The 17,044-nt window shown below is 33.0% G+C and overlaps 2 protein-coding genes across 4 annotated transcripts; both read left to right on the forward strand.

The window, feature by feature from the left end:
* The first annotated feature begins 2,961 nt into the window (after window positions 1-2,961).
* Window positions 2,962-6,698, forward strand: LOC112025362 (two-component response regulator ARR2). Its single transcript, XM_065777641.1, has 6 exons — window positions 2,962-3,103; window positions 4,882-5,031; window positions 5,143-5,541; window positions 5,682-5,758; window positions 6,148-6,586; window positions 6,634-6,698. The coding sequence occupies exons 1-6, from the start codon at window positions 2,962-2,964 to the stop codon at window positions 6,696-6,698; spliced, it is 1,272 nt and encodes a 423-aa protein (XP_065633713.1).
* On the forward strand, window positions 6,656-14,912 carry LOC112025360 (two-component response regulator ORR24). Of its 3 annotated transcripts, none has more exons than XM_065777661.1 (6): window positions 6,656-6,818; window positions 6,918-7,037; window positions 11,993-12,142; window positions 12,253-12,633; window positions 12,735-12,811; window positions 13,193-14,912. In XM_065777661.1, exons 1-6 carry the CDS (start codon window positions 6,770-6,772, stop codon window positions 14,228-14,230), a joined length of 1,815 nt encoding a protein of 604 aa, XP_065633733.1. In that variant the 5' UTR covers window positions 6,656-6,769; the 3' UTR covers window positions 14,231-14,912. The 3 variants fall into 3 exon arrangements, with proteins under 3 accessions (XP_065633733.1, XP_065633734.1, XP_065633735.1); XM_065777662.1 differs by having other exon boundaries at window positions 12,738-12,811; XM_065777663.1 differs by lacking the exon at window positions 6,656-6,818 and having other exon boundaries at window positions 6,943-10,408.
* The last annotated feature ends 2,132 nt before the right edge of the window (window positions 14,913-17,044 follow it).

Below are 17,044 nucleotides of genomic sequence, written 5' to 3' on the forward strand. Positions count from 1 at the left end.
TCTGCCCCAATCAGGCAATCACCACTATTGTGCCGACAAAAAATATTAATGATTTTCCATGTGAGCCACTTGAATGAAAATGTTTTGGGGTCAATTTCAGTTCCTGGAAAATATTTCCCATTTTCACCAGGAAAATATTTCTGTGGAAATCAACGGTGTAATTATGGCCATAGAGATTATTGTTGTTATTATTATTATTATTTTTTTGGGAGGGGGGTGGGGGTGGGGAAAATGATCCCAGGTTTGGATGTGTGGATTTTCAGCCTGAGCCATCAATCACTTGGTTGTCATCAATTCAATGGATTGGAGTGGACATGGTCTAGATTTAGGGACTGATGTAACTGGAGAAAATGAAAACCTCAGTTTGATATCCACGCAGGGTGATATTTGTTCAATGCCTTCACCTTGAGCTAGGACCATTTCATAATCAAAGTAAGGCTTCTGCCCAGAAACCGCCAAACTGAATCTAACCTAATTAGAATCAAGTCAAATGAAAGGTTGGACTCAGTCTTCATTCTGGTTTTAAATCAAGCTTTGCTTTAAAATCAAAATTTTGTTCTAAATATGTTGGGTTGAGCTGCCATGGTAGATAATATTGATTCTGCATTCAATATTGATGCCACCACCCTTCCACACTGTGAAAGGGCAAGGTTACTGTGATGCCAAAGATTACCTCAGCTGCTTGATTATATGCATGAAATGTCGTTCATGAAGTAAAATGAGCTTGACAAGACTTCAGCACCCTGGAATTTTCAGGTGACATTATAAATTCTATTTATAGTTTTAGGAAAACAATTTTTTAAAGTATCTGTCCTTTTCTTTTCTTGGATAAGTATATCTGGCAATATCTATACTTCTTTACTTTTTTATTTTTGGTGTTTGCTAAGCCTATTAGTTTCTGTGCCTAGTAAATCATCTGTGGATGTTTTACCTAATATGACACTTTTTTATTTTTTTATTTTTTTATTTTATCAGTTTCAGCTTTTAATTAAGTTGTACGAAATTTTTTACCTAAATACAAAGAAGCATTCAAAGTGCTCTTATTACTACATCAATCAATTGATGTAGTGAAAATTGGAAAATCAAATTTCAAGATTTTATAAGAGCACTTTGAGGTTGATTATCACCATGAAGTTAGCTCTGTATTATTTATTTATTATTAATATTTATTTATTTTTATTTTTATGATGTCATCTACAAAAGTTCTATTTGGTATGGACTTGTTATTTTTCATTGTTTTTGAATTTAGTAAAGGAGATGTATGTTAGTTGTTCAATTCAAATGTTGAAATAGAATTTTGATTACATAGGAGCAGAATTTCTTCACCTTTTGTTCTATAAAGGAAATATTAAAAAACAAAAAATGGTAAATCACGTAGAAATCAAAATTCTACTAAACTTGGGCATGGAGATACATGCCAGATCATAAAATGTAGCCTTCTTCATTCATCCACCCCATCTCTATTATATACCTATTTGTTGTTGTCTTATTGATTGCTATGCAAAGTAATGCAGACAGCCATTAAATGAACAGCACCTTTTTCTGGAAATTGACAATGGAAAAACTAAAAAGGATATTTAGTTTAACTGGTAAAGTCTCTTATTCATCTCTTATCGTTGAATAAGAGATTTGGGGTTTTATCTCCGCTTACATAAAAAACCAATTGGTGTCTTGGTTTGATGATAAAGGGTAATTATCAAGAACGGATGCTCTAGGTTGAAACTCTACCTCAAAAAAAAAAGATATTTAGGAATATTATAAGAAAGTGTTTCGAGAAATTTAAGGTGTTTTGGGCTCCAAATATGAGAACATTAATAAATCCTATGATTATGGGAGATCCTAGCATATGTGTTTGAAATTGATGCATGCAACACTCATGGGATCATCAGCATATGTTAAATAGTACAAGTTGGAAAATTTCATGGAGTTAAGTAACTTGCAATGGCGCTTGATACGCTAGGTGAGGAACCCCATGGATTAAAACATGAAAGTTAAATTGGATTTAATAATAAGGTTAACTAAATTTACTATTCTTTTTCAAGTCTTTGACTCTTAATTAGGTTTTGAAACAACAAAGAGCATCCTGAATTAACTCTAGTTGACCAAGTCAAGGTTATAATATTAAATGAAACACATCTTTAAAACTAAGGTAACCTGATTATGGTTTTTTTAATATATGTAAACAAAACAAACCTTTAAAAGTAAGGTAACCTTATTAAGGTTATGTTATATGTCCAAAATTTAGTCACTATATAAAGCAATTTTTTCTCTTTGTAGGTTGCTATCCTTAACTCTGTATGTGTCTGTGCTTAGTGTTTCTATATTTGTTCACTGCTAGTCCCAAGCCCAAGAAAAGGAGGGGGGTCGTGGTTGGTTGAAGGCTAGTGTAAAATTTTCTCTCTTTAATATGAATGAATTCAATACAGATACTCATTGGAGCATTCAACCCCAAAAATTTGGGATTACGGCTTCTTGTTGTTGTATGTCCAAAATTTCTACAATTTTCTTAAATGGAAGCTCATTAATGATCTTGACTCCCTCTTTATATATGGCAGTTTTTAATTTGATAAATGACATGCTAAATTTTCTTTTGACCTTCCTGTACACTTCCAACATTTCAGAAGAGTTGAAAAGCTATGGTTGCTCAAATCAATTACCAACTCTTTTACTTTGTTGCTTGGCAAAATTACTTTACAGAAGAAATCTTGATTGATGATGAGTTTCTTGTTTACAATTGCAGTTGCTGGACAATATAATCACCACGTGATAGCAACAGCACTAGCAAACGGTAAAAAGTAAGTGAGTTTGACATAAATTTCCTTTAAAAGTAGTATGCATCACAGTATACACTATATAAGAAATACAGTATAAGCATCTCTCTCTCTCTCTTGAAATTGTTTGTGCTCAAAACAAATATCTTCTTCATCTCTGAGTTTTACCTTGTCTTAAAGCGTAACCAGCATGAACAGTGAGAAGAGCATCTCAATTGAATCTATCAGAAATTCCAGTTCATTGCCTAAAGGTGTCAGCATTTTGGTTGTGGATTGTGATCCTACATATCTCACCATCATATCCGAAATGCTTTGTAGATTTGGTTACAAAGGTAATCAGAAGAGATTATAATAGAAAGAGACAAATCTTTTTTTTTGTTGTTATTTTTGTATGTTTGTGGGATAGTCTATAAATTGTTAGTATTTTTGGGCTGGGGGGAGGAGGGACGAGTAGATATATTTCATTTAGTAGTATTAGTTTTTAGACTAATCAAAGAAAAATGCATAGATATGTAGCGCCAGCCCAACACTGTTTGAGATCTAAGACAAAAAATTTTAAGTGGGATCTTTTTATCTTTCAATATAAATAAAATAATATTTATTTCACTTTCTATAACATCCGTGCTCACTTTTTGAGATGCCAAATTACTAATTATGTTTTTATTGATTGAAATTTCTTCAGGATTTAATTAAATTTTCTATTCTTCTCTCTACCCCTCACTTATAAAAAAATTTCTTTTATATCCAAATTTGGGAAATGTGGAAGTAACATAGAGTATAACTTTGAACCAAATAGAATAGAGTAAAAAAATACATGTGACTGACTTTAACTAATTTGTTGAGGACCCCATAGCCGACTCCTAAAAATTTGGATCTAAGGCTTTTTTTTTTAATATTTATTTATTATAAAAAACAAATTGATATTTATATTAGACATTTATAATTAAAAAATATCTAGAAATAAAAGAAACACTATCTACAATATAAAATTACAATATGACAAGAATTAAATAAATTTTAAAGCGAAAAAAATAGAATCTAATTTATGAAAGGTGCTATTGCAACTTCAGTTAAGAATGGAATCACCTAGTAACTTTAAACTGTCCTAGCAAAAACAAATTAAACACATAACTTGATGAATTAATAGTAACCAAACCAAGATTAATTTCATATAGAAAATCAAATATCAAGGTTCGGGCCTAAAATTTAACAAAAAGAGATGAAAATTTATTATATCTTGGGTAAGGCAATGCATGGTGAAGGAAAACTGAATCTGATTTTCAATTTCAATATTGGTGATGTGCGCGCGCGTGTGTGTGTGTGTGTGTGAGAGAGAGAGAGAGAGAGAGAGAGAGAGAGAGAGATTGTTTGATGTGTGGTTATGTAGGAAATTAGGTGACTAATGTTAAATCTACCATGAATTGATTTACAAAAATTGAAGTTTCAAGCCATTGGGGGAAATTGATCATTAATGATGATTTGGCATTCGGCACACTTGCATCATTTTTTTTTTGCGAAACAATCAAGGTTTCTCCCAATCCCCATGGAAAACCAATTATCCCCCAATTTAAAAATTTTGGGGCCTTTTTCTAATGAGGTGTCTCAGGCCTAGGCCTAAAGTTGGCCCTCCAAATATATGTATTTGTTGCTCCTTTTTTTGTAATGGTGATGAACATCGAGATGTTACATCATTGCCTAAAGAAAACATCATATCTTTTCGTAATTCTGAGAGACAGATATGTATTATATCCTTCTAGGCTAATATGCTCGATTTGGCTCCCAAGGAATTTACAACCATTTCTACCACAAGTTCCTCATAACTTTAAGATGTTATTTATCTCATCTTTTCCTCTGTCTTCTTTGTAACCTCTCATTTTGTCAAAGCTTGTTTCCAGCTTATTCGGCTTATTTAGTTTATGTACAATTTTTTAAAATTCTATTTTTTTAAAGGTAAAACTGTACTTTTGCCAACTTATTTTTTAAGCCCGATAAACCAATGAAAATAAGATCTCCCAAATGAGCACAAAGCACTATCAAACTTAAGTAGCATCTAGGACTGACATTTCACTAGAGTTATTTTCTAAATAATCCTAATACATTTTACCACCAGTTGTGACTGCTAAACGAGCCTCTGATGCTTTGGCAATTGCACGGGAGGAAGATGATCTTCAACTTGTTCTGGCAGAAGCTCATTTGCCTGACATGGATAAATATGAGTTCCTAGAGAGAATGGGAGAAATGTCCAAATTGCCCGTTGTTAGTAAGTCTCACTTCAGATTAAGCTTTTTCTCTTGTTTTCTTTGACCATAAAATGTTATCAAAGGCGTGGTTCCATCTGTCTGACAGTATTGATCTTTTATACCTAATGTAGTTATGTCAGCTGATGATAATGAAAATACCGTGTTAGGCAGCTTGTTTAAAGGTGCTGCATTATATCTCATAAAACCAATTACTTTGAACGACATGAAAAACCTATGGCAGTTTGCATTCATGAAGAATGGTGAGAAAACACTAGTTGCTGATGGAGTAAGTAGTGTTCAAGGGGAATCATCTGATGAGAGTGCATCAGATGAGGATACAGAGAGTCAATCATTTGAGAATAGAAGGAAGCAAAGCCTCCAAAAGGCCAAAAGAATAGCACTGGAAGAGACGGAAAAAGACGAGGAGGAAGAGAATTATGATTCATCAATCCTAAAGAAGCCAAAGCTAACTTGGACTAATGAGCTACATGACAGATTCCTGCAAGCTATAAAAGTACTAGGCATTGACAGTAAGCATTTCTTTTTCTTTTTATTTTTGGCTTCAATACAGTATGCATTTCTTAATTCTAGTTTGATGGTGGAAGTTTATCCTATTTAATACTGTTTCTACTCTTCATAATTATGGTGGCTGATTCCTGTCTTGATTTAGGAGCTCATCCAAAGAAGATACTTAAGTATATGAATACGCCAGGACTGAAAAAGGAGAATATTTCAAGCCATTTACAGGTATGTCTTTTATAAGGAAGTGCAATCTTTTCAAAAGTCTGTTCTTGATGTAATTGGTATCTTTATAAAAATCTAAAAGCACCCTTTTGATATGAGCTGGGGTTCCCATATGGCAAGAAGTAGTAATACTTGAATCCCAATTTGCAATGCCAAGCAAAAAAGGGAAAAATATATATTAATTTTCCAAATGAAACTTAGCTGAAGCACAATTACTTTTTCACCATGACTTCTGAATTTTCCTGAATTCCAGCTTTTGTTTTAGAGCGTTATCAAGAAATATTTTGGTCCATACTCCAAATTTTTTTTTTCTGTAGATGTACCGATCTTGTGATGGCATAATGATGTCAATTGTGACTGAAAAAAACTTGTCATAAATGTTACTATTGCAGAAATATCGTCTCTCCTTGAAACAGGAGCAAGATGCAATCCAAAAGACAATGATAAGAGATCCTACTGGATCAAGCCTTACATCATACTATCCTTCATCAACATTCAATTTACAAGGATTTCTTCAAGTTTCAAATCAGCAATCCTCAGCCACATCAAATCAACCAGAATTAGGAAATGATGTACAGAGGAATTTAAGTAGTCAAATGCACATGCCCTTTCGTGGCTCTGCAGATTTTCCTAATTACATAGACTCAAGTTGTAGTGATCCATCCAATCCTACGTATGGGCAATTGACTCCTCCAGTGAATCAGCTAGATTCTACTTATCCTGATTCTAGTTATGTTGGAAGCTGGATCACTAGCAATGAGTTAGCAGGCTTTTTCCAGATAGGAAATTCTAGTGGTGAGGAGACCCTCAGCGGGAACATGGATCCTTTTGGTGTGGATCATATTGGTTTTCTGAGTGATACCACACAACAAGAACAGCTGCAGCAACCATATCAGCCACTTCCTCCACCACCACAACCACCACAGGAGCCAGAAAACCATGACATTTTTGGGGTTGAAAGAGGAGAAATTGATGAATTATTTGATCTTTTGAAAGACCCTAATAATATGTTCAATGATGAGGACCTTGACAATCTTTGGCAATCGACAAGTTTTGTGTCCAGGTATATTAGTGCTACTTAATGTTGAAATTTATGTACCTTTTTTCTTTTTCCTGGCATTTTGAAAATTCACACTTATAAACCATGTTTTTAAATGTTTAGGCATCAAGGGTGAGAAGAGGCCATGTACATGGACATTGACATCACTATTTACATGGACCATTGAGCTTCCAGAGTTATGGCTTAAGCATTGGGTGAAAGTTTGGAATCCAAGCACAAAAGGTGTAAAACTTACATTTGTTTTTCAATTTTAGTCTGAAGGTTTGAGTTCACTCTTAGTGGTTTGGAGGAAGTACTTGAATTTGATGATGTTGTTTTTGTTTAGTTGTTTTTTCTTAGTTGCATTATAATAAAACACTGTTTGACGGATATTGGTTTGGAGGACGTAGTTGAATTTGATGATGTTGTTTTTCTTTGGTTGCTATATCTTACTTGCATTGCAATAAAACACTGTTTGATGAATATCATTGTCTATTCACTATTCAGTCTATCATGACAATTTGGGTTAGACTGTCTTCATTTTCTACTACAATTCTAACACTTCCCCTCATGTGTGGGCCTAAACTCCCCCTTAATTAGTGGGGCCAAATGGGATCTCTTACTTTGGTACTATGATAAATTATTGATTATCCTAAAAGCTTAACTTGTTAGAAAATGGTGAATTTAATCATTCAGCCATAATTCTAACAAGCTAGATATATTCTTTAAAGCTTAAACAAAAGTTGTTTTCTAGTTGCAAGGTTTGTAGGTTCTAAAGCTTGAAGTGTTATTCAAAGTTAGTCATTTGAGTCTAATTTAAAATTAATGAGGCTCACTTATTATAATTACACATATAGAAATTTGATCTTTATTGCAAGATAACATCTAGGTATTATATTATGCATCATATTAATTATGTGAGGATGTTCTCCCATTTTGTTGATTAATGCTTTTGAATATGATTTGATAAAGGGGAAAGTTGCCTTCTGCAGTTTGTCATCATGTTAATCTCAAAACATTAGATGACATGAAAATTACTTTAAAAACCATCTCAAACAAATAATTTCCAAAATTTTGACAAATCTGGAATATTTTCAAAACTTTCAAGGCAATACTGTCATTTCTCCACATAATAATGCAGACTAGGCAAACATGAAATGAGCAATATAATCATTTTAGGAGATGTTTTTATCCCATAACAACACATTTTTGGGAACAACTCTGTTGCCGAGGCCAATGGCTCTGCATGGTGACCATCTGTCACCCTTGCAACTGCATCTACATCTCAGTTATATCTTTTCGTAACGATATAGTTTTGACGTGTCACTAAATATATTTTCAAAAGTTGAAAATTTGTACAGGAATACAAACAAGCATTCTTTTATTACGGTATCTGTTTGTGTCAGAGCCTAATCAATCATAACTGATGTAGTAGAAATTGGAAAATCAAATATGAAGATTTTATACAAGCACTTTGATATTGATTAGGTGTGATTAATCATTAAGCCATAATTCTAAGCTAGATATATTCTTTATTGCTTAAACAAAAGTTATTTTCTAATTGCAAGGTTTGTAGGTTCTAAAGCTTGAAGTGGTACTCAAAGTTAGTCATTTGAGTCTAATTTAAAATTAATGAGGCTCACTTATTATAATTATGCATATAGAAATTTGATCTTTATTACAAGAAAACATCTAGGAATTAATTATGCATCATATTAATTATGTGAGGATGTTCTCCCATTTTGTTGATTAATGTTTTTGAATATGATATTGATAAAGTGAAAATTTGTCTTCTGCAGTTTGTCATCATGTTAATCTCAAAACATTATATGACATAAAAATTACTATAAAAATCATCTCAAACAAATAATTTCCAAAATTTTGACAAATCTGGAATCTTTTCAAAACTTTCAAGGCAATACTGTCATTCTCAGAATAATTCAGACTAGGAAAACATGAAATGAACAATAAAATTATTTTATAAAATGTTTTTATGCCATAACAACGCATTTTTGGTAGCAACTCTGTTGTTGAGGCCAATGGCTCTGCATGGTGACCATCTGTCACCCTTGCAACTGCATCTACGCCTCAGTAATATCTTTTCGTAACGATATAGTTTTGATGTGTTACTAAATAAATTTTCAAAACTTGAAAATTTGTACAGGAATACAAACAAGAATTCTTTTATTATAGTATCCGTGTCAGAGCCTAATCAATCATAATTGATGTAGTAGAAATCGGAAAATCAAATATGAAGATTTTATACAAGCACTTTGAGATTGATTAGGCATGATGGTATCTGCCAGATCATAAAATGTAGCCTTTTTTGTTCATCCACCCATTCTCAATTATATTCCTATCTGCTGCTGATAACTCAACTATGCAAAGGAATGCAGGCAGTTTTAAATAAATCATGTAACAAATGAACAGCAGCTTGTTCCGGAAATTGACACCGGACAAACTAACTAGGATATTCAGGAATATTATAAGAATTTATTTTGAGAAATGATATGTTGGGCTCCAAATATGAGACCATAAGTAAATCCTGTGGTTATGGGAGATCCTAGTATATGTGTTTGATATTGATGCATGCAACAATCAAGTGATCATCAGCAGAGTTTAAAAAATACTAATTGGAAAATCATGGAGTCATGTAACTTGCAATGCCCCTCGATATGCTAGGTGTGGAGCCCCCTGGATTAAACTGTGAAACTTAAATTGGATTTAATAATAAGTTAGCTAAATTTACTTACTTTTTCAAGTCTATGACAGTAAATAGGTTTTGAGACCTCTAACAACAAAGAGCAACATGAATTACTCTAATTGAACAAGTCAAGATTATAATATTAAATGAAATAAATCTTTTAAAGTAAGGTAGCCTTATTAAGGCTTTTTTATAAATGTAGCACAACAAATCTGTGAAAGTAATTAACCTTATTAATACGTTTTTAATATATGTTGTATGTACAAAATTTCTAAATTTTTTACAAGGAAGCTCAGTATTGAACTTGACTCTCTCTTTATATGTGGCAAATTTCATTTTGATAAATGACATGCTAAATATTCTCTGGACTTTACTGTGTGCTCCTGCTTCCAACTTTTCAAAAGAGTTGAAAAGCTTAGGGTGCTCAAATCAATTACCAACTCTTTTACTTTGTTGCTTTGCAAATTTACATTACAGAAGAAATATTGCTTGACTAATGAGTTTCTAGTTTATAATTGCAATTGCTGGCCAATATAAGCGCCATGCAATAGCACTAGCACTAGCACTAGCCAATTGTAAAAATAAACAGTTTGTCAGAGACTTCCTTTTGAGTTAGAATTGTATGAATCTCAATATACACCATATAAGCATGTGGTATAAGCATCTCTCTCTCTCTCTCTTTCTCTCTCACTCTTGACATTGTTAGTGCTCTAACCAAATATTTTCCCCATCTCGGAGCTTCATTTTGTCTTTTATAGCATAACCAACATGAACCGTGAGAAGAGCATCTCAGTTGAACCTATCCGCAATTCCAGTTCATTGCCTAGGGATGTCAGCATTTTGGTTGTGGACGGCGATTCTACTTGTCTCACCATCATATCAAAAATGCTCTATAGATTTGGTTACAAAGGTAATCAATAGAGATTATAATAGGAAGAAACAATTCTTTCTTTTTGTTGTTATTTTTATATGCTTTTTGGGATTTTTCTTGTTTTTCTGAGATCCTAATTAAGATATAATAGTGGTTTTTTTTTTTTGGGGGGGGTTCTCTCTCTCTCTCTCTTTCCAGATGATTTATAATCAATATTCACTAATTAATTAAAAATGTATAGCAAATATGCAAGGCCGACTCGACACTGTTTGAAACCTAAGGCGACAATTTTCAATGGGATCTTTTTTTAATATGAAATAATATTTTAATAATATCTATTTCACTTTTCTATTATTAATTTTTTATTTAAAATTCATTCTTCTTTCAAATTGTTTATTTAAAAATTCTTCGTGCTATTTGATAAACAGAATTAATAATTTAGTTTTTGTACTAGGTATTTTTTTTACATGAAATTTCTATCTAAGATTCAATTAGTTTTTCTATATTTTTCTTTCAATCCCACTTTTCATTTCAAAAGTTTCTCATATCTAAATTGATATTTTCTAGTAGTCAATTATTATTGAAAAATATTTTCAAATAAGAAGATCACTATCTACAATGTTAAATTATAATTTGACAAGAATAAAATAAATTTTAAGACATAGATCAATAGAATCTAAGTGATCAAAGGCACTATCACAACTTTAGCTAACTATAGAGTATAGAATCACCTAATAACCTCAATCTGTCCAACCAAAAACGAATTAGACACATATTGATGAATTAGAACTAACTAAATCAAGATTAATTTTGTATAGAGAATCAAATTTTATGATTCAGACGTAGAATTTAACAAAAAGATAGCAAATTTTATTATTTTTATTTTTAAAAAAGTAAGTTCTACTTTATCTTAGGTAGAGGCGATACATGGTGAAGGAAAGCTGAAATTTAATTTCCAATTTTGATAATGGTGTTGAGAGAGAGAGAGAGAGAGAGAGAGAGAGAGATTGTTTGATGTGTGGTTATGTGGGAGATTGAGTGGCTAATGTTAATAATTTACTTTGTGAGAAACTAGTTTAGAAAACTTGAAGTCTCAAGCTGTTAGGAAAATTGATCAACATTTTTTTTGTGTGTGTGAAACAACTAGGGTTTCAATTGGGTTGGATTTCTAATGGCTGACAATTTTGTGAGCTTTCTTTGGGTGGAGGAGAAAGCATACAAGCCAATTATGTTTTTTTCTCCCTCTTTGGAAGACCAATTATCTCAAACTTTGGAATATTAGCGCTTTTTCCCCCTAATAAGCCTAGACCCAAAGCCAACCCTGCAATTATGATGTATTCATTGCTTCCCTTTTGCTATTGTGATGAACATTGACATGTTACAGCCCTATTTGAAGAAAACATCATATATTCTCATAATTTAGAGAGACAGATATGTATTATATCCTTCAGGACTAATATGCTCAATGTAGTTGTTGGAGATTACAATCGTTTCAACCACAAGCTCCTCAGAACTTTTGAAACTTTCTTTATCTTGTCTTTTCCTATGTCTTCTTTGTTAGCATCTGGGACTAACATTTTGCTAGAATTATTTTCTGGATGTTCCTAATCATTTCACCACCAGTTGTGACTGCTAAGCAAGGCTCTGATGCATTGGCAATTGCACGGGAGAAAGATGATCTTCAGCTTGTTCTGACAGAGGCTCATTTGCCTGACATGGATAAATATGAGTTCCTAGAGAGAATGCGAGAAATGTCTAAATTGCCAGTCATTAGTAAGTATCACTCCAGATTCGGTTTTTTCTTTTGTTTTCTTTTACCACAAAATGTTCTCAATGGGTGGTTTCTTCTCTCTGACACTATCTGTCTTTTATTCCTAATGCAGTTATGTCAGCTGATGATAGTGAGAAAGCCATGTTAGGCAGCCTGTTTAAAGGTGCTGTGTTGCATCTCGTGAAACCAATCACTTTGAATGACATGAAAAACCTTTGGCAGTTTGCACTCATGAAGAAAAGTGACAAAACCTTAGCTGCTGCTAGAATAAGCAGTGGTCAATGGGCATTATCTGAGGAATCAGTGAATCAGCCATTTGAGAATAAAAAGGAAGAAAGCCACCAAAAGGCCAAAAGAAAAGCACCAGAAGAGACGAACAAAGATGAGGAGGAAGAGAATTATGATTCATCAGTCCTAAAGAAGCCAAATTTAGTTTGGAATAATGAGTTACACAACAGATTCCCACAAGCTTTTAATGTATTAGGCATTGACAGTAAGCATTTTCTTAATTATAGTTTGCTGGTGAAAATTTATCCTATTTGGTACTGTCTCCACTCTTCATAATTATGGTACATGATTCCTGTCTTGATTTAGCAGCTCATCCAAAGAAGATAATTCAGCATATGAATGCCCCGGGACTGAAAAGGGAAAATATTTCAAGCCATTTACAGGTTTGTATTTTGAAAGGAAATGCAATCTTTTCAAAATTTGTTCTTGAATTGAGAGGTATCTCTATGAAAATATATAAGCACCCTTTTGACATACGCTGGTATTTCAATATGGCAAGAAATAGTAATAATTGAATCCCAATTTGCCATGCTGAGCAAAAAAAGGAAAAAATATCCTAGATTTCTAAATGAAACTTAGTTGCAGCACAGTTAATTTTTCACAGTGACTTCTGAATTTCCTGAATTCCATCTTTTGTTTTAGATAGGTATCAAGAAATGTTTTGCTCTGTACTCCAATTTTTTCCGTATGTGTACAGATCTGGTAATGGCACAATGGTGTCAGTTGTGACTCAAAAGAACTTACTATAAATGTTACCATTGCAGAGATATCATCTCCCCTTGAAATGTCAACAAGATGCAATTCAAAAGACCATGATTGGAGAATCTACTGGATCAAGCCTTGGACCATACTATCCTTCATCATCTGTCAGTTTACATGGACTTCATCAATTTTCAAATCAGCAATCTGTATCAACATCATGTCAACCAGAGTTTGGAAATGATTTGCGGAGGAATTTAAGTAGTCACATGTACACGCCCTTTCTTGGTTCCGCACATTTTCCTAATTATGTAAACTCAAGCCTTGGATCACACTATCCTTCACCAGCATTCAATTTACATGGACTTCTTCAATTTCCAAATCAGTATGCCGCATCTACATCATATCAACCAGAGTTTGGAAATGATTTGCGGAGGAATTTAAGTAGTCACATGTACATGCCCTTTCTTGGTTCTGCACATTTTCCTAATTATGTAGACTCAGGCCTTGGATCATACTATCCTTCATCAGCATTCAATTTACATGGACTTCAATTTTCAAATCAGCAATCCGCATCAACATCATATCAACCAGTGCTTGGAAATGGTTTGCAGAGGAATTTAAGTGGTCACATCTACATGCCCTTTGTTGGTTCCGCACATGTTCCTAATTACATAGACTCAAGTTGTAGTAATCCATCCAATCCTATGTATGGGCAATTGACTCCACCAGTCAGTCAGCTAGGTTATACTTTTCCTAATTCTAGTCATGTTGGAAGTTGGATCATTAGCAATGAGTTAGCAGGCTTTGTCCAGATCGGAAATTCTAGTGGTGAAGAGACCGTCAGCAGGAACACGGATCCTTTTGGTGTGCATAATATTGGCTTTCTGAGTGATAACACACAACAAGAACACCTGCAGCAGCAACAACAATTTCTGCAGCAGCAACAACCATTCCTGCAGCAGCAGCAACAACCATTTCTGCAGCAGCAGCAACCATTTCTGCAGCAGCAACCATTTCTGCGGCAGCAGCAACAACCATTTCTGCAGCAACCATATCAGCCACTACCTCCACCACCTCAACCACCACAGGAGCCAAAATGACATGACTTTTTTTGGGTCTTAACGAGGAGAAATAGAAGAATTATTTGATCTTTCAAAAGACCCTAATCATGCATGATGAGGAACTTGATGATCTCTGGTAATAGATGAATTTTGTGTCCAGGTATATTAATGCTACTTAACATAGACCTTTATGTACCGTCTTTCTTTGTCCTGGAATTTTGAAAATTCTTCGCACTTATAAGCCAAGTGTTTCAACATTTGGGCGCCACAAGGGTGAGAAGAGGCCATGTTCTTGGACATTAATCTTGCTTTTTATATGGACAGTGTGATTCCAGAAATATGACTTAAGCCATGGGTGAAAGTTTGGAATCCAAGCAAGAAAAGTGTGAAACTTATCATTTGTTTTCCAATTTGAGTCTGATGGTTTGAGTTTACAGTTAGTGGTTTGGAGGAAGTACTTGAATTTGATGATGTTGTTTTTGTTTTGTTGCTATTTCTTATTAGCATTACAATAAAGCACTGTTTGATGGATAGTGGTTGGGAGGAAGTACTTGAATTTGGTGATGTTTTGTTTGGTTGCAATTTCTTTCTTGCATTACAATAAAATACTGTCAGACGGATATCTTTAGCTATTCACTATTCAGTCTGTTATGACAATTTGTTTTACAGTCTTTCTTTTCTATGAGATCTGCATCAAGCTATACAGCTCTTTTTAGTTCAAGTGATAACTTCAATCCTTAAACTCAAATTTCTGAGGTTATAATGCCGTTATTTTATTTTAAACAACTAAAAGCTAGATATATGTTTTCAACCTTAAACAAAAGCCATTTTCTAGTTGCATAGTATTAAGTTTTAAGGCTTCTATTCAAATCTAGTCATTTGAGTTTGCATAAAAAATAATGAGACTCACTTATTATAAGTACACACATGGAAATTTGATCTTTGTTACCAGTAAACGTATAGGTATTATTTTATGCATCAACTTAATATGTGAGGATGTTTTCCCATTATGTTGATTAATGTGCTTTTGAATATGATACTGATAAAGTGAAAAGGCCGTCTCCCACCATTTGTCATCACATAAATCTCAAAATATTATATGAAATGAGAAATAAATAAAAACATCTCTAACAAATAATTTTAAAAAATCTGAAATTTTCAGATTGGTTATTTCATAAAAAAATTAGTTGGGTAAAAGTATCTTTGTATTTGTGGGGGGAAACTCAGTCTTGGCCCCAATCATGTATTGTTCACTTTGGGATGGGCAGGGTCGACCTTTGCTCCCACCCGTACGAATTTTCTTAATCCCATATCGGGAAGAGACGTCTTCCACCTTTGCCTTATAAGCCTTGAGCCTAAGGAAGGGTCACACATTATGGTACACCATTCCTTAGCCTCAAGGCTTATAAGGCAAGGGTGGGAGACGTCTTTCCCTGATGTGGAATTGAGCAAATTTGTGCGGGTGGGAGTAAGGGTCGACCTTGCCCATCCCAAACAAAAATTCCAAAGCGAACAATACTTAATTAAAAAAAAAAAAAAAAAAAAACATAGTATGCAAATATTATGCTTGTTGCACAAAAATTGGCAACTTTTAAGTTGGTAAGCTTGTACTAGTTCTCATCACATACCATTGACATCACTTTTTTTATTTACTATAATAATTTGCACCTTAATAACTATGTTGGAGAGGCAAATAGCTCTGCGTGGTGAGCTGGTGACCATCTATGTTACCCTTACAATTGTGTCTTCGCCTCATAAGAGATCTTTTGGTAACGATACTGTTTAGAATTGTCACTAAATAAAATTTTAAAATGCCGTCTATGCCCTGTTATCTTCACAAGCTGATTTGTTGCACTCTTCCATCTAGCTAATTTCACTTCGAATCATGCATAGTTTTTGTTCAGAAGACAATGTCCAATTAACATAAATAAAATTATTCTTTTGACCAATTCTTCTCGAAATTATTGCATTGAGGTAGCCATAACAATATATATGCACAAGCAATCTTCAAGCATGTGGATGTTGTCAAATTTGTTATAGTAGCATCCTAATCACCAACAATCATGTAATTAAATCCTAGAATCCAAATATTGCAGGATTAATGGTGTCAAAGTTTACAACAGTAACATGGTGTGGGCAAAAATGTGGAATACAAATTCTGTGTTTGGTTTGCGTTTTCAAACAACCATTTTCAGTTTTTAAACAACACTAGCCGCGAATCCGCGCGTTGTGCGTGATAATTATTTTTATGGTGGTTTTATTAAAAAAAAATTTACAATTTAAACTAATCTAATAATGAGTAATGTATTTCGTAATTATATTTTTATTTATTATAAGAACAATCATAAATGTAATATAGGATCAATCCAAAACACCAAAAAAACATACACTAAAAAAAAATTAATAAAACTTAACAATGATTAATTGAACCAATATTATAATAAAATTTGTTTTTGATAATCTATTAAGGTTATTTTCTTTGTATAAATTATAATTTCGGCCACTCAAAACATATTATCAAATAAACAATTATTAGCAAAATCTAAGAATTAAATTTCTATACATGAATTGTTATAAAATAATAATAATTAAAATAAAATTGCAAAAGTTAAAATTTGTAACCTATCCGATTATTTTTGTTTGGCTAACCTTTGCTTTTCTTTAAATAAATGGCATTATAAAGTACTTCTAGTACAACTATTAAGAGTACTTTGTCTATTACAAAGGATTAGAAAATAAACAAAAATTAGTAAAGTCTCACAGTTTAACATCTAAACTAAGCACTATAAAAAATATGCTATATAACAGAATAAATACCAAATTATCTAAATCATGCTATGTAATAGAATAATA

Source organism: Quercus suber, unplaced genomic scaffold (genome assembly GCF_002906115.3).
Source record: "Quercus suber isolate HL8 unplaced genomic scaffold, Cork oak 2.0 scaffold_161, whole genome shotgun sequence".
NCBI lineage: Eukaryota > Viridiplantae > Streptophyta > Magnoliopsida > Fagales > Fagaceae > Quercus > Quercus suber.

Excerpts from the sequence above, each read along its gene's own strand:
- LOC112025362 (XM_065777641.1), top strand. The coding sequence starts at position 2,962 with ATGAACAGTGAGAAGAGCATCTCAATTGAATCTATCAGAAATTCCAGT. Across the intron at positions 5,759-6,147 it reads ATATTTCAAGCCATTTACAG|AAATATCGTCTCTCCTTGAA; the intron begins GTATGTCTTTTA and ends TTACTATTGCAG. Across the intron at positions 6,587-6,633 it reads CGGGAACATGGATCCTTTTG|CTGCAGCAACCATATCAGCC; the intron begins GTGTGGATCATA and ends CAACAAGAACAG.
- LOC112025360 (XM_065777661.1), top strand. The coding sequence starts at position 6,770 with ATGATGAGGACCTTGACAATCTTTGGCAATCGACAAGTTTTGTGTCCA. Across the intron at positions 12,634-12,734 it reads TAATGTATTAGGCATTGACA|CAGCTCATCCAAAGAAGATA; the intron begins GTAAGCATTTTC and ends GTCTTGATTTAG. Across the intron at positions 12,812-13,192 it reads ATATTTCAAGCCATTTACAG|AGATATCATCTCCCCTTGAA; the intron begins GTTTGTATTTTG and ends TTACCATTGCAG.